The 16,763-nt window shown below is 42.8% G+C and overlaps 2 protein-coding genes across 2 annotated transcripts in view; both read left to right on the top strand.

Annotated features, from left to right (window-relative positions):
• The window catches only part of LOC131912811 (FRAS1-related extracellular matrix protein 2), a 67,838-nt gene extending 65,536 nt beyond the window's left edge, over window positions 1–2,302 (top strand). The window contains exons 4-5 of the mRNA XM_059265073.1: window positions 1,020–1,250; window positions 2,274–2,302. Of these exons, the coding sequence (XP_059121056.1) occupies window positions 1,020–1,250; window positions 2,274–2,302 (260 nt within the window). The remainder of the gene's footprint in view (window positions 1–1,019; window positions 1,251–2,273) is intronic.
• The window catches only part of LOC131912812 (FRAS1-related extracellular matrix protein 2-like), a 52,858-nt gene that overhangs the window by 3,798 nt on the left and 32,297 nt on the right, over window positions 1–16,763 (top strand). The window contains exons 3-5 of the mRNA XM_059265075.1: window positions 1,020–1,250; window positions 12,204–12,329; window positions 14,413–14,664. Coding sequence (XP_059121058.1) covers window positions 12,305–12,329; window positions 14,413–14,664 — 277 coding nt within the window. The 5' untranslated portion in view covers window positions 1,020–1,250; window positions 12,204–12,304. The remainder of the gene's footprint in view (window positions 1–1,019; window positions 1,251–12,203; window positions 12,330–14,412; window positions 14,665–16,763) is intronic.

The raw sequence follows: 16,763 nt of genomic DNA on the forward strand, positions 1-16,763 counted from the left end.
AGAGAGATGAAGGTCCATTTTCTCAGCCCAAGAGCACCTTGCTTTAGCCCTGCACTATTTTTCCGTGTGAGGGAAGACACAAAAGTAGCTTCATTTGCTAACTGAAGTGAACTGTTGTGGGTGTTTTCAGTAGCAGGGACGGGGATTTGGTATTGCATCCCGTGTTTCATCAGGTGAAGGACTTTGCTGTCCTCTGATAAATGTACCTGAAATTGGAGGCTGTGCCCTGTATTAGATGAATTCCTCCTTGGCTTTAACTGTCCTTCGACTCTTCTGGAAAGAGTCCATTACTAATGAAAGGAAATTCAGCCAGGCAGGCAGCAGCTGCCAGAGGCCATCTACCGGGTCCTGCTGGTCCTGCTGTGGTGACTGTGGTGAATCTAAGAGGCGCTGCCTGCCCCACTGTGTGCACTGGGAACAGGGCACTAATGGGAGATCTGCAGAACTCAACCCGACACAGAGCTTTGCTCCTGTTTGGGGCCCTTTATCCTTTGACATCAAGTAAGCCATGCTGTATCCGCTACTGCATATGCGAGATACTTACCTGCCTGGTGTTTTTCTGAGGACTAAAAGACAAATAAATGCTTTTCACAAAACCTTTATTTCCACCTTCATTTAAGATTAATAGCCTGTGGTGTATTCAGATATATTCAAAGTAATCTTTCTTTTCTTTTCTTTTTTTTTTTTTTTTTTTTTTTTTTGGTTTTTGATTTTTGGTTTTTCGAGACAGGGTTTCTCTGTGTACCCTTGGCTGCCCTGGAACTAGCTCTGTAGACCAGGCTGGCCTCGAACTCACAGAGATCCCCCTGCCTCTGCCTCTGCCTTCCAAGCGCTGGGATTAAAGGTGTGCGCCACCACCATGGAGACAAAGTAATCTTATATAAGCACGCTAAGGCAATTTTGTTTTGTTTTAGTCTCTGGTAGAGATTCAGCAATGAAGGCAGAGCCCAGCAATGTAACAAAGAAAGAGGGGATGGTCCCGTGTATTCTAAAAGGAATGAATTCCGTTGTCTCTGCAGGCATCACCACAAGGGACAGCACTGCAGAAAGGGACAGGGACTTCAAGGGCAAGGCCCAGAAACAAGTGCAGTTCAACCCGGGCCAGACCAGGGCCTCGTGGAGAGTGCGCATCTTGAGCGATGGGGAGCATGAGCATTCAGAGACCTTCCAGGTGGTTCTCTCTGAGCCTGTGCTGGCGGTCCTGGAGTTCCCAGCAGTGACGACTGTGGAGATCATCGACCCAGGCGATGGTGAGTGTGATCAGCATCTCCCTTATGTCCTTGTTGTTGGGCTTTTAGGACAAAGTGCCTTCCTTATAGAGGAGTTTAAAGTCACTATTTGGACTTTCTATACAGAAAGTTTTCTAGATTCTTTAGAATTCTCAGGTATATTGATGGAAAGAGGGAAATGTAACAGTAGTGAATGGACGCTACTCAGGTAAATAGTGAATATCTCAGGTAAATTAACTGCAGTAGCACTAATCCTTTCCATGAGTATCACTCTAGTCTTAGAACCAGTGTGGTTGGTTCCTCCTGTTTTTGTGGCATCAACTCATTGGCTTTGAAGTCTTTTAGTTGTCTTAGAATACCTTTTAAGCAAATGGTCTGAGAGACCATTCTGGGCTTAATTTGTCCCTGTGTTACATTTTACTATTTCCACCAGTGAGGTATAGTACTCACCCCGATGTTACTGACCTCCCTCCTTTCTGTGGGGAGCTATCCTGAGTCACTGCTCTGAATTTCTCTTCGGTGACTTTCCTTGTCAGTGTGTGCGCTTGGCTGATGTCGTGAAAATGAACATCAGTGTTCTTGTAAGTTGACCTTTTCCTGCCCCTTGCATACAATCCTGGTTTGTCTTGATGTGTATTTGAGTTGGGGGAATGTGGGGGTGAGGGGTTGCGGGGGGTGGGGGAATGGCTTTTTTAAGACCTGGCATTTACACAAACCTCGTCGAGACTTCTAAAGTTGAAGCGCTGTCAGAAGCCAGACATGACTTTCTTTCTTTTAAACTGCCAGCCTGCTTTATTTTGTCAGTCAGGACATTCTTAAATGCTCTACAAAGATGCAATCTGCTGAGTTCATAAAATGGAAACTCATAGGCAAATCCCTGTGCTAAAAGACTCGGCATAATTAAAGAGGCCGGACCAGAACCAGGGGCTTCTGGCATCCTGAGCCAAACACAAAGTTCTCTTACATTTATAATTTTCATTAAGGAATATTTACCATTAATTGCATCTGCTTTATCTGTGAATAAATGATTAATTTTTCTTCTAGTCTGCAGCTTTGGGGAGATACTTCGATAATAATGCTTTTCTCTTCTAAACAATCCCATGACAAGTTTAATACATTTGAGCTGCTCCATTAGCTTAAGCTGGAAGCTAGCTTTTGAGATTTTATTTGCTATTTAATAAAATTGCTATCATTTACCCTAAGGGATAAGACTTAAACTGATTTCTGCATTCCTAACCATAAGGTAAGCTATTTCTCTCTACCAGTGACATGTCTGAGCAATAGTATTTTAAAACAAAGGAAACACACCACTTGGAAACATATACACATACATACACCCTAGACCTCACATATTCATAATTATACTATTATATTCTCTATATTCATTTATAGCTTTTAATGGAATAGTTGTGATTTAAGGAAGGATTTAAACTATTGTGTACTGTACTCCATACATTAGCATCTATATTCACTTGTAAACACACACCCTTTATTGTTTATTTATTTAATGCGAAGCCATACTCAACATAGCATGGATGATGTCTAATTCCTCCCCTGCCTGCCCGTGTCTGCGGCCCGATGTCACCAGTACTGACCCTCCACCTCCACCTCAAGACTAGGTCCATGTGCCTGTGGCATCCTTGCTGTAGCAGCCTTGAGTGGCAGATACCAGTGAGGATGCTCCAGGACTCCCCTGAGAATTTGGGGATGGCCGTGAACACAGTAAGAGTACATCTCCAAGCTGTACTGACAGCTGGATCCTGCCCTGTCCCTTGGGATCAGACTATCCAGAGGCAGTTTAACCATCCGAAGGACCTATTGGTCTAGAGTAGATGTATTTTGTTGCATGGAAATGTAGGATAGAAAGGGAACTTTAGTGTTACCCAGTAAGCTGTGGGGGAGGGTGGAGAAGGACTGGAACATTCTGCTGGGTGTGGAGAGTGGCAACCCCCTAGACTAATAGATGCACATACTTATTGAACATATCAAAAATTCAGTTTACTTGTAACTTGAAGCCTGTAATTCAAAAAGGAAAACTGGAATAAAGAAGGGCAGACTCCTCAACAGCTACAGTAATGTCTCTGTCAAATTCACCATGTTGCCAGATGTTCATGGTCCATGGGGTACCACACATGAGAAGGCAGCCATCTGAGTACATGACTTCAGTCTCCCTCATCGTTTCTACTCTTCTGCTGACCTTTTCTGTCTGAGTTTATTCTACAGCATTATTCTGTTTTACATGGAAAGTTCTAACAGGGAGGGGATTTAACACACTGAACTTATTCTCTGGACAAGAACATTGAGAAAAAGTCATCCCTCAGTCTCCTCAGAAGGTAGCCATGTGGGGCTCTTTTGGTTTTTCCCCTCTGGCATTGACAGAGATGGTGGGATGCTCTTTGGATGAAGGAGAGGCCTCTATGTAATTATGTCCAGGGTAAGCAACTGTCTTCCATTGAGAAAACCGTCATCTCTGGGCTGGACTGTGAGCACAAACCATCCCTGTCAGTTTCCAGGAGTCAGGGAACCTGAAGGGGGGTTTTGAAGTCACTGCTGTTCTCCTTCATCTCATCCCCATCCCCACCCCACAGGAGTCCAAATGAAGTATTCTACAGCAGGGCAAAATGGCAGCCGCACCACCAACCTGCCCTTCTGCTGGGTGCCTTCTCTGAGCCCCACAAGGCATCAAGAGCTTGGCAACTTTATCTTGTTCCAAAACTAAGATTCTAATTCTGTGGTTTTTGGAGCAGTTTGTCAGTGAGCTCTCTGGGGCTCAAGAAATTTACTTCCACACAGTCTCCAAGCCAATGAGTTTCGAGGCCATGTTTAAAAAGGAAAAGTATTAAAACGGATGTGTGGATGTGTTTCATGTGTTTTCTCCTTCTTAACTCCCTCTCTCTCCCTTGAGCTATCAGCTTTCATCATTTCACATTACCAGAAATGAAGGGACATTTCCAATGGCAGTCAGTGTGCTTTGCAAATGCAGCAGTGGTACAGTTGTCCATGCAGGTCACAACGCCACAGTAATTCCTAGCTGCTTACTGTTTCCACTTTCTGTATAAAACCTGGGGTGGATTAGCATCCAAGAATAAACCCAAATGTTCTAGAAAACAAAAACAAACAAGAAAACAAGAGCACTTTAGTCCTTGTATTCCACGCCTGCGTAGTCAAAGGTTACTGAGCAGCAGCTCAGTATGCCGGGAATTCTGCTAAGTACTGGAGATGCAGGTGAGACAGTGTGGGTGCCCAGGGAGTGCTGGGATCTTGTGACCACATTCCATCAGCTAATAGTATAGAGAGCTATGTGCTATGACAAATAACATGAGCCGTAGAAGGAACAGCTAGCCCATTTTAATTTTTTTTAGAGATTTATTTACGTATTTTGTATGTATATTTGGCCTGCATGCATGTGTGTGCATCACATCCACGAAGTGCCCATCCCATGGAAGCCAGAAAGAGGGCATCAGATGCCCTGGAACTGGGGTTACAGATGGTAGTGAGTCACCATGTGGATGCTGGGAACTGAACCTAGGTTCTCTGGAAGAGCAGCCAGTGCTCTTAATAGCATTGAGGCCTTGCTCCGGCCTTCACCCAGTTTTGAGAGGTTTTCAGGATAATAATTCTTAGGGTTCTGTCTATTAAACTCTGTATCTCAAATAATACCACTGTTTCTTAGTCCTCATACCATACAGACATCGACTGGTAGGTAGTAAACCCTTTGTTTCTGTTAAAGGAAAATACATAAGAGCTAAACTTAAAAAAATAGATCCTATTTCTCTTTTTATTTCTTAATCTCTACTCAGAATACAATAAGTTTTTATAAATATTTACTGGGAGACCACACCCTCAAATATTCGAGTACAAATACATAAAGAAAAATATAGAAAGCCCATTATATAGAATTATTTTGCTTATTGCACCTGAAAGGCTTGTAAACTTGTGTTGATCAAGTCATTTCGATATTTCCCTCATTATATATAATCATGAGTAAGTAGATCAATTATTCCATTTCTATAAATGTTTTTAGTAGAATCAAATTGAGTTACTTCCTAATATTATAAAAATAAGCATGGCTGGAGAGATGGCTCGGCAGTTAATAGTACTTACTGCTCTTGCACAGTACCTGGGTTCGACTCCCAGCACCTACATGGTGGCTCACCAGCACCTGTAACTCCAGCTCCGGGGGATCTGATGCCAACTTCTGGCCCCCATGGGCTCCTGCATGCATGTAGTACACATATGTACATGCAGGCAAAACATTCATGCACATTTTAAAAACGTAAAGATTGTCAGGTCATTTTAAGCAGTAAGTTTGAAAGGATAATTTTTGGATCTTCTCCTGTCCTGACGTGAACTTGTATCACATCATATGTGAGTTAGGCTCACTGATTTCATCTCCTTCTTTGCCAAGCGCCTGTTAAAAAATGGTCTGCATTGAGTTGGTCCACTTTAGAAGAAAACAAACAAATAAGGAAGTGTACAAGAAATGTCAAAGTTCAAACATCAATGACACTATTCAGACACTTCTGCACTGAGGACACTTGTTGGCCAGTCTAAAGGCCCCGCAGTGGCCTGAAGATATACCGGAATGCCTTCTGAGCTGTTTCCAAACATGCCAGATTCCTTCAAGGGGGGACACTCACTGCTTTCATTCACACTCCAAGTTCTCTTCCTCTTCGTCTATTATGACAGATTTTTAGAAGATAATTTGTTCTGTCATGTTTCTAGTATTTTTTTTTTAATCTGTATAGTGCCATGGAGAGAGAGGACAGGAAGAACATTATCTCTCAATTGTGGCTACAGCTTTACTTCTGAGAATTGAAGTCATTTTTCTTGTTGTTTTTTTCCAAGTTGCAGCATAGTCAAAATTAAAAATAAAACCCACAGTTACAAAGCAGAATTCTCGTGATGGTGTAGTCATATTGATGGATAAAGGATGCATTCACTCTATTCAGGTTTCTCTTTCAAAATGAAAGATATTCACATTTGCCTGAAAGCGGGAAAATAACTCACATTTATTGTCAGAAAGATATTCAGTAAGAGTGGCAAAGAGGAGAGGTGTGAGGGGCCAAAGGGACCCCAGGCTTCCTGCCTTTTCTCTGCAAACCTGAAATTGGCAAGAAGTAAAGGACGTTCATTTTGCAGTCATTTCTAGCCCTCCCACATGGAGGGAGCCATTGCTAGCATTTGAGAACATGACTCCACAGTTCCTTTTCTCCTACTGGCTTCCCTTTGCCTCTTGAGAACTTGCTAATCCCATGACTTAGCCCTCACTTTTTCCTTTCCAGACTCTGTAATAGTTCCAGTCTGTCGTGTGAATGGGGTTGCACACGGGTACTTTTATGATATATGTCTGTGTATGCTCTCTGTCTATTCTAATGTATGCTGCTCATGTTATTTCCTTTCAGCATTTTGTATGTATGCAGTGATGTACACTAACAGAAAATATGTAGGAAGTTCTCAACTCTTTAAAGGAACCGTCTAGGTACTTGCGTCTAGTTTCCTTTTAGCCTTCCTCCCCTCTCCCTGCCTTTTCTCCACCTTAACCGGGCTGTATACCTCTTGATAGCAGGTTAGTGTTTCCCTTTCCTCGTGTGTTATCGGTGCCTCTCTCACCCTGCATGGCTTCCTTTGGGGAGAACACTGGGCAACCATGGTGGTTATGAACAAGGACTCTTAGATGGCTTGTGTGAGTTCAAATGCAGTGTCAGTACCTCCCCACCTGATCTTCAGCAGGTAATTTGATGTGTGTGTGTGTGTGTGTGTGTGTGTGTGTGTGTGTGTGTGTGTGTTACATCCTCAGAGCTAAAATGCAGATCACAAAAGTTCTTACCTCAAAGGTTATTGCAAAATAAAGCCAGTCAATACATGTGAAGTGTTTAGAAGAGGACTGGGCAAATAGTAAGACTCTGTTGGTGTTAGCTAACTGCTTTGAAAGACAGATGCAAGAACGGTGTTCTTCAACACTTCACTCATAAAGCATTGTGCTTACTTGAGGCAGCCTGTCTGTGTATACACTTCTACTGTATATGTAAAGCAAAGCTGGAAAATCATGTTAACCTAAATGGCAACTGGAGAAATCATTCGATTGTCTTTCTGATATGCTTTCATAGTTTCTCCCACAGGTTACATATTTATGTGAAAAATTAGATCAACAGACGATCTGAACTTGATATGGGCATATTTACCCTCTGTCAGACCAGCTGTAGGAGGGAATTCCAGGTCTGAGGCCCTTGTGCAGACACACAGCTTTCTTCTCTCTTCACAGTTCAAGCCCATAGGCACTGGAGAGAAGTCCTGACTTCTGTAATCCAGTGTACCTTGGTCATGGGCTGCAGAAGGGACCAAACCTTAAGTTCACCATGTTTAAATCCTATTGGGGCTGGTTAATTAAAACCCTGCATGTACAGCTTCCCTCAGAAAATACTTGAAAACAAAACCGGCCAGGACAAATTTGCAGTGTAGAGTGGATGTTGCCTGATTAACCTTGGTTTAATCAGCTCTGGCATCTGTAACAAAATATCATGGATTGGGTGACTTTAATATAACAGATAACAACATGTATCTGTTCCTCACAGTTGTGAGGGATTAAGAATCTGAGCTCAAGGTGCAAGGCTAGGAGTAGAGGGCTTGCTTAGCATGATTAAGACATTGACTCCAGCTCCAGCAATGCTAAAACAAGAACAACAGATCAAGCTTGGGCTAGTATTCTCAGTTCCTGGTGAGGGTCCTCCAGGCTTCCAGACACTCACCTCCTGGTGAGTGTACATGCAGGGTTTTAATTAACCAGCCCCAATAGGATTTAAACATGGTGGACTTAAGGTTTGGTTCCTTCTGCAGCCCATGACCCAGGTCCTCAGTGTATCGCTCAGCATTCCTTGCCTGCTGATTGAGAGAGAGAGAGAGAGAGAGAGAGAGAGAGAGAGAGAGAGAGAGAGAGAGAGCTCTGCATTGCTTTTATAAGAACATTAATCCCTTATGGGGCCTCCACACTCATGACCTTGAGTCTACATACCTCTTAAGGCCCATCTCCTCCATTGTCACATTCAACCTAGGAATTTAGAGGTACACAAACACAGCACATAGTAAGCTTTGGGTAATGTTTCATAGAAAGGCCACAGAGAATGCGACATGAAGACTTAGTCAGTGACCCCCAAGTGAATTCCCGTGAGTTCATGGAAAGGGGTTCTTGAGATTCACTGGATAGTTTAAAGTTGCTTAGCACTTAATGTGGCTTTGCACGAAAATCAAGATAATGTTTTTGCTAAAATATTGTATTTGGAAAATCTTATATTTGGAAAATTTAATAATGATAGCTGTAATTCTTTTTTTATTTTTATTTTATTGGTATTTTGCCTGTATATATGTCTGTGTGAGGGTGTTGAATCCTGGCGTTACAGACAGTTGTGAGCTGCCATGTGGGTGCTGGAAACTGAACTCGGGCCCTCTGGAAGAGCAGTCAGTGCTCTTAACCCCTGAACAAGCTCTCCAGCCCCTATAAGCTGTAACTTTTACCACTGTGAATACTTGTCTTAAAAATAAACCAGTGAAGACGCTCCTCAGGTTGCCCCTTGGCTCCCCTCGAGAGCACGGCTGCTTAGGGCAATGCCCTCTTCCCCGTGAGGTGCTCCTTCAGGCTGCTGCCCTCCCTGTACCCTGTACAAAGTGCTGGTGAAGATAACCGAATTCTAGTGTCTTTCCATGGAGTCTGATCTCAGTTCTCTGCTTCCTAGATTCCTCAGCAGTGTTTGGAACAGCTGTCCCCTCCCTCTTTCTTAACACACACAGTGCATTGTGGCCCTTCTCAGCCTCTGGTGTCCAGGCTTTTTATCTCTGGCCCACGGTCTTCATCTTCAGTCCCTCCAGATGTGGTCATGCTCTGACTGGTGGCTGCATATGTCATACACCTATATTTTTCCAGTCTGACCCCTCCACTGAAACCTAAGATCATATGCCCAAAAGGCCACTTGGACTTTGCCATTTGGTTACTGAAAGCACATCTCAGTTTTAGCCTGCCCAAAATGTAACTCCAGTTTCCCAAATCTGACCTCCATCTAGTGTTCCCCACTTTTACAAACAGCAGCTTCATCTGTAAAAGACTGACTAAGGCTATGCTCTGAGTCATCCTGGGTTCCTCAGGTTCTTTCCCATACCTGAGAAAATGTCATCTGAAAACTCTTGTGAGTCTTTGTTTATGATACATCCATCTCAAATCCACATTGACATCCACATCCACAAGTATCAACTTCTGTTATCTCCTGGTCCTCCTGGTCTATGATCTCCTGCCTGGATAGTTGCAAAGTCGTAACACCAAGGACTTCATTTCAGCTCCTCCTGCTTCATGTCTACATGCAGCAGCTGAATCTTAAGAGTCTTCCTTTCTTTCCCACTATTACATGGTCCCACTCCTTTGCCTGCTTTCAAGTCTATCTAAACACAAGTGAAGAGCCGAGGATGTAGGTCTATGGTAGACGATTGCCAACTGCACTGGCTAGTATTTTGCCAACTCAATGAGCCAGAGTCATCTGGGAAGAGGGAACCTCATCTGAGAAAATGTCTCCATCAGATTAGCCTGTGGGCAAGCCTGTGATACATTTTTTTATTTATGTGGGAGAGCCTACTTCATTGTGGGTGGTGCCCACATAACCCTAGTCAGGTGGTCCTGAGTTGTACGACAAAGCAGATTGAGCAAGCCATGGCCTCTGCTTCACTTCCTACCTCCAGGTTCCCACCTTGAATTTCTGCCTTGACTTCCCCCAGAGATGGACTGTGACCTGAGAGTTGTAAGCTGAAACAAACCCTTTCCTCCTCAAGTTGCTTTTGGTCATTATCACAGTGACAGAAATCCTAATTAAGACTCCGACTAGTCACAGAACACCGTAGAAAAAAGAAAACAGGAACAATAAGGGTCAATGTGACTTCATTGCTCTAACAAGCTCTAATAACTGCTTATTCTCATCCAGCTCATTGGGTGGCTTTCTTTAGTTCCACATCCTAATCAGAGCGAAAATTGAAGTCCTTCTAGCATCTCTGGAGGAGTCTCTGAGGTCTGCACACCCACCCCACTGCCACATCTTCAGCCTCACATCTGCCCTTCTCCTTGCCTGCTTGCTTCAACACCTGACCCTCTGCCTGCTCCCTTGCCCTCTCGCAGCACATTTTGCTCTTGGGTTCTTTTCACAGGTAATCCTTTTGTGTGGAATTCTCTGCTCTTTGCTTAGACATTGCGTCAACCCTCCCATCTCAGCTCAATTGTACTAGAAACACTTTCTGTGACTTTCCTAAGTAATGTAGACCACCCAGCATGCTCATCCCCAGACACTTGGCCTTCTTTTTGTCACATCATCCCCAATATCATACATATCTTCTTATATATTTGATTATCTTCTTCCTGCTTCCAATCCCTCAGCAGAAAGAAAACTCCATGAGGGCACAGGTTTCATGTACTTCTGCACCATGGTGCCCAGCAAGTTGAAATCAGTCTTTAATAAATGAATGGTTCGTTCTAAGATGGGGGCATTCTAAAAGTGAATGTATCAGTGATAGTCTTGGATGAGAACAAATGACACTGGAAAAATTAGTCACTTCAAAAGCACTTCATCTCATGATTGCTTTACAAAGGTTGGGGCAGGATCTACAACCCAGGCATGTAAAGGGCCCCTAGGGCAGTGAGGGCCAGTGCCAGCACCACCTCTAGGTCTGGCGAGGGTTGCACATGCCTCTGGATATCTAAGAGTTTCTGGGAAATGAACTCCAGAACTCATTGGCTCTTAAATTGTTTCTAAGTTTTCATGTAGGTGTATCTATATCTTCACATATGTGCATGCATATGTGTGTGATGTTCAAGGAGGCAAGGTGTCAGATCCCCTGGAGCTAGAGTTACAGGATGCTATCTATATAAATGTTAGGAACTGAACCCTGGTCTCTCTGCAAGAGCAGCAACCACAGAACCATTGCTGGATTTTGTCCTGTAAGCCCCTTCCTGCAGGCCCTTCCCCTTTGGCTGACCTGCCAGAATCCTCAGCATCAGGGAGCTCTCATCCCTCACACCCTCAGCCACAGGGCAGGGTGGACTGTGCATCTGAATTGTGGAGGCTATTCTAGAGTCTTTCATAGTCTCCAGGAGAATTGTGCTTACTGTTCTAAAGATAATCAGGAAATGTGTTCTGTGTGGATGTTAAGGCTTTCAGGCTTACAGAGAAATACCACAATCTGTTTTGGGTTTATAATGTCAAACTATTGAACTAAATCATCGTGAAAGTTTTACACAATAGATCTATTTTTAACAATTTAATTATGCTACTTGTACTACTTAATGTACCTTTCATCTATGTTAAAAATGAATCACTGAGACTTATAATGTTATATAAACATAGTTTTTATGTCACAAGTAATTGCTATCCTGCTAGGAAGAAAAAGCACTAGAGAGGTGTTCTTATTGCTTATGATAAAGACACTTGGGAACTCTAAAGGAATTGCTGTTTGAAAACAGTTGAACAGATATACTGTTACATTTTTAATCTATATTGTTACATTCTTAATCACAAATCATCTAAAAGGAAGCCTTTTGGATAAGAATAATAATAGAGTAGACATCACTGGATCTGAGTTCTAAACCTGACTAATGAGCATACTTGGGAGCCAAGTTCAACTGTATGAACCCGGGATCCTGCAAAGTAGGACATTCCCACCTTTTGGGTTACACCAGGGGAAGACGTCAGCTGTAATAGGAAGAAAGAAGTAGACCGACAAGAACTGTGCAGAGGTATTTATTGAGAAGAAAGAGGTGACTGGAAATAGAAGCCATGCTGAGCTCTGTATAGGTGTTCAATCCCCTCCTCCACCCTTCCTCTGGCACTGTAATTCTAAAAAAGAAAAGAAAAAAACTAGAGAAATTTTAAGTTTCTGAGAAAGGAAACTCAGAACAAAAAAAGGGGGAGAAATGTTATAGTGACTGTAATTGTCTTTTCTCTTTAGAATCAACCGTGTTCATTCCCAAGTCAGAATACTCCGTTGAAGAAGATGTGGGCGAACTGTTCATTCCCATCAGGAGAAGCGGAGATGTCAGCCAGGAGCTGATGGTGATCTGCTACACAGAGCAAGGTAATGCCATTGCTGAGCAACGTGAGCTAGCCTGCAGTGTGCCCATCAGCCGCTTCAGCTGGTGGAGCCCTGAAGGGTGGACTTTTTTGCAGGGTTTTTCATAGACACTGAAGAACCGCACATTAAGACATTAAGAACTGTGCTTCGGTATTGGATTTTTAGGGGCTTCTTTGTACCAGTCTGGCAGGAAACCACTGCTTCTTCCCTTGGGTATTGGTCACTTAGTTCAATTTAAGATGTCAGGGAACCGAGGCCCACCCAAAACCTTCCAAGTCAAAGAGGGTTGTTTAGAGGTGGGGTCTGGTCTGTGATGCAGCCTTGCAATTCTAGCATTCTAAGACAGCCTGATGCAGATGAAAGCTTCAGTCCTGCCAGGTCCCACAGCTGTTCAGTCCCAAATAAAGACAGAGGCTTATATTAATTATAAACTGTTTGGACTATTGCTCAGGCTTATAACTAACTAGCTCTTATGCTTAAATTAACCCATAATTCTTGTCTATGTTTAGTCACGTAGCTTGCTTCATTTTCTAAGTCCAGCACTCTCCTCTTACTTCCTCTGTGTCTGGCTGGTGACTCCTCTGCCTTTCCTCTTCACAACCTTCTCCTAGTCTGGTTGCCCCACCTGCACTTCCTGCCAGGCTACTGGCCAATCAGCATTTTATTAAACCAATAGGAGTGACAAGTCTTTACAGTGTACAGCAGCCTGGACTGTCTTAGCATACCAGAGCCTTCAAACAAAGCTCAGTGGCTTCTCTACAGGGCCAAAGGCTGTGAGTTTGATCCTCAGCACAAGAAAAAGGAGAAAGAGAGGGCCAAATTGATGCATATTTGAGGAGGCTACACTAATTTAAATCTGATTTGACTGATAACATCTGAGTAGTTTAAATGGTTTACCTCTGTTAAATGTCAAGGTCCATGAGATCATAAACAGAAAAAAAAAAAGTATCGTTGAATCAAAAATCAAAACTGATGCTTTTGTGCCTTTTATATGTGATTGTAGAATTTTATTAAACTGAAGACCATTTAGGCAAGGAGTTATAGACAAATCACTATCAACTGGAAATAGATCAATGAATTATAGACAGATCATTATCAGTTGGAAATGGATCTAAAATTTCTCTGAATTTTTCCTGAAGATACCTTCTTAAAGTATATAAGAAAGTATATGTTGATGGTTAAGTAACCATGTGAGGGATATATGCAAATTTCCATTTGAAGTCAATGGATTTCCCTAAACATACAATTTTTGACATAATTAGTGCTGAAATGACCAGGAAAACTAGTCTAACATGTTGATGTTTGATGAACTCTGAAGAGACTCATGAATTTAGAGCACTGATTGAAAGCCATATGTATTTTCTTCAAGTGCTTCAAGGCTTCCATAAGCATTAAACTCAATTTTAAAAATGCTCTCAACTTTAAAGAACAGTAAATGAGTATTAAAAAATTTTAAACTAGTCAATAATCATTGCAAAGAAATTTTAAAGTACTGTTTTGCTTCTATGGAAGCATCTCATGAAAGGTGAATTTGCATAATGCAAATTTAAGATTAACATTCCAAAGTCATCAACACGCTGAACAGTTTTCTAGAAAGAAACAATGGAAAAGAAAAAGTTACATACACTGTTGTTGTCAAGTCAGGTTTTCACAGAAATTTCTATTAATATATGTGTGATCTGAAAAGCAGTCTTGGGACTCAGGTGCTGGAACTAGTGTGTTGACTGAATGCCTCACTTCCCCAAAGTCTAAGATCCAGGAGACGGATGGACGGACTAGGCAAGCACAGAAAGCCTATGGCCTCAGCCTGGACATGGGAAACATTTGAAGAGTGGGAGGTATTATCTTCCCTGCTGTGTTGATTTGAAAGCTTGTTGGAAGGAAGGCAGGAGAAAACACTGGACAGCCAGTATTTGCCGTGTGTGAGGTCATTCTGAAGGAGATCTGTGATACTAGAACACTGTAGTTACCAGTGCAGTTCTGGGATGATGCAATATACAGTTGCAAATGTTAAATACTGAAAATGAAAACGTGTTTGGAAACTGTGGTCCAATGCTGAAGTCCTTTGGGTTCTCTTGGCCCCTAGGGACAGCAACCAGCACGGTGCGGACCTCAGTGCTGTCTTACTCCGACTACATCTCCAGACCCGAGGACCACAGCAGTGTGGTCCGCTTTGACAAAGATGAGCGTGAGAAAATGTGCCGTGTGGTAATAATTGATGACTCCTTGTACGAGGAGGAGGAGACGTTCCAGGTCCTTTTGAGCATGCCCATGGGCGGGAGGATCGGTGACAAGTTTCCAGGAGCCAAGGTGACCATCCTCACAGACAAGGATGATGGTGAGTTTTGACTGATCCTACCTATGGTAGCAATACCAGACATGACTTTCTATAGAGAAAAAACTAGAAATCAAATAGAATTATGGGGTGCACATTGATTCTCTGCTGGGTTTTATGGTGACTAAGGTTCATCGATCTTTGGCTACATCAATCATCCTTCTTTCCTGATGTAATGTTTCCATGTCCGGTTTCCTCTCTAGGTTCTCTTACAGAGCAACTTACCAGTAAGTAGTTACAGTCAACTTCCATGGTGAAGAATCAGTGTCATTTTAATAAGCTTCATTGATTGATTGCTTTCTTTTTTCCTAACTTTAATCCAAGTGTTCGGATCTGTTTTTCAAAGAAACTCATAAGAAGGGCTATCAAATGAATCACTGGGTGGGTAACAAATATATGGAAAGTCAAGTCCCAAGACAAGAGGAGTTGATATACTAGACCACCGTTCCCCAGGGAAACCAAGTTCCTGTGAAGCGACACCCTCTGAAAAAACATTTGTGATTTCCCATGAGGAGAGAGAGAGAGTAGGGATAGAATGCAATGATCTTGTGATCCATGCAAAGGGCAGAAGCAGAAGGCACTGTCCTCCCCTCCCACGGACGGTTTTCCGTCTCCTTCCCATGTTCCCCACGGCAGATCAAAGAGGATGCGCCTTGCTGTTGGAAGGAAGCTGCAGGCACAACAAAGGCCCAAATAATCTTAAAACTGAAACAACCTGCTAAGAAAGGTCATGGGTAACTAAGGTGAAGAAGAAAGCGTGAGACAAAGCTGGTCAGATGTCCCCCATCCCCCAACCTGTGCCCTGTACAGTCTGTTTTCTCCTTTAACAGTCCTCTGAATTATAGAATGACACCCTTTTGCAATTGGAAAGGTTCAAAAACAGTGATCATAAATTCAGGAGTGACTTTGGACAAGAAGGAATAGAAGACAAACTCTCCTAGTTGAGATAACACCTTTCATTTTTAAAAATGTTCCTCTAGTGCTTCGTTTAGTAAAGTATCCTGTATTCATTTATTTTAATTTTTTTTTAATTATACATATGAAGGTGTGCCTCAGTGCAGGTCCTTAAGGAAGCCAGAAAGTGGTGGTCGGGGTCCCCTGGAGCTGTAGTCCCAGTGGATATAAGAGGATATGAGCAGCTCTTCTAAGTGCTGGGAACTGAACTTGGTTCCTCTGCAAAAGCAAAATTCATCATAACCACTGAGCCATCTACTCAGCCATGTTCTATGTTTAAACGAAGCATAGAAATTTTTATTTCAAATCGAATCATTCTTAGAGAGCCAGTATTTTAGATGTCCAAAATAAATCTAAGAATTTGCATCAAATTCCCATGCATCATCTGGCAAGCTCTTTTTCTTGCTCTGTCTGTAATGGTTTAGATAGAGCAGGACTTAATTTAAAAATAGAAAGTCTAACTGATGCCTACTTTAATGCAAATTTTTTGTTGCTGTTGTTTTCAAGTCTTTTGGTATGGACATGCATATGGCATGCACGTGGGAAAAAATGTATGGGGGGACAGTTCACATATGTGTCACTAAATCTTAACAAGAATCAAGAGTGGTATTCTTCCCCGGTTCCGTGGGTAAGATAAAAGTTTAGATGTGTGAGGTAACTGGCTTGTGTTTACACAGTAAGTACACACACACACAGGGAAGTGGCATTGGACTCCACATGTATGCACCTTCTGTTAAGATGATAAACAGTGCTGGTTACCTTGCAGAAAGGTCGCGAGCCACAGCAAAACCCAGTATCGGAGTTTTATTATGAGGGGGAGGGGGAGGAGCAGAAGAACCAGGCCTAGGGAGAAGCACGTGTAGAGAGCAGAGAGAGGGAAAGAGAGATGGGGGGGGGGGGGGGGGGTGTGGCGCGGAGAGAACAGAGAAGGAAGAAGAGGGGGTTCTGTGTCCGGCTTTTTAAGGAGCAGGTGGGCTTACAGAGCTATGCCAGGCATGTGCTGAATGTGTGACCACACCACGTGCACATAGTCACCAGCACACATTAATGAGTAAGACCCAGGACACTTTGCTTAGCTCCTGAACTGAGCATGTGTGGTCATGCAGCTGGAGTGAGGGCAGAATTCTAACACCTTCCATGCACTGTTT

Source organism: Peromyscus eremicus, chromosome 6, assembly GCF_949786415.1.
Source record: "Peromyscus eremicus chromosome 6, PerEre_H2_v1, whole genome shotgun sequence".
NCBI classification, from domain to species: domain Eukaryota; kingdom Metazoa; phylum Chordata; class Mammalia; order Rodentia; family Cricetidae; genus Peromyscus; species Peromyscus eremicus.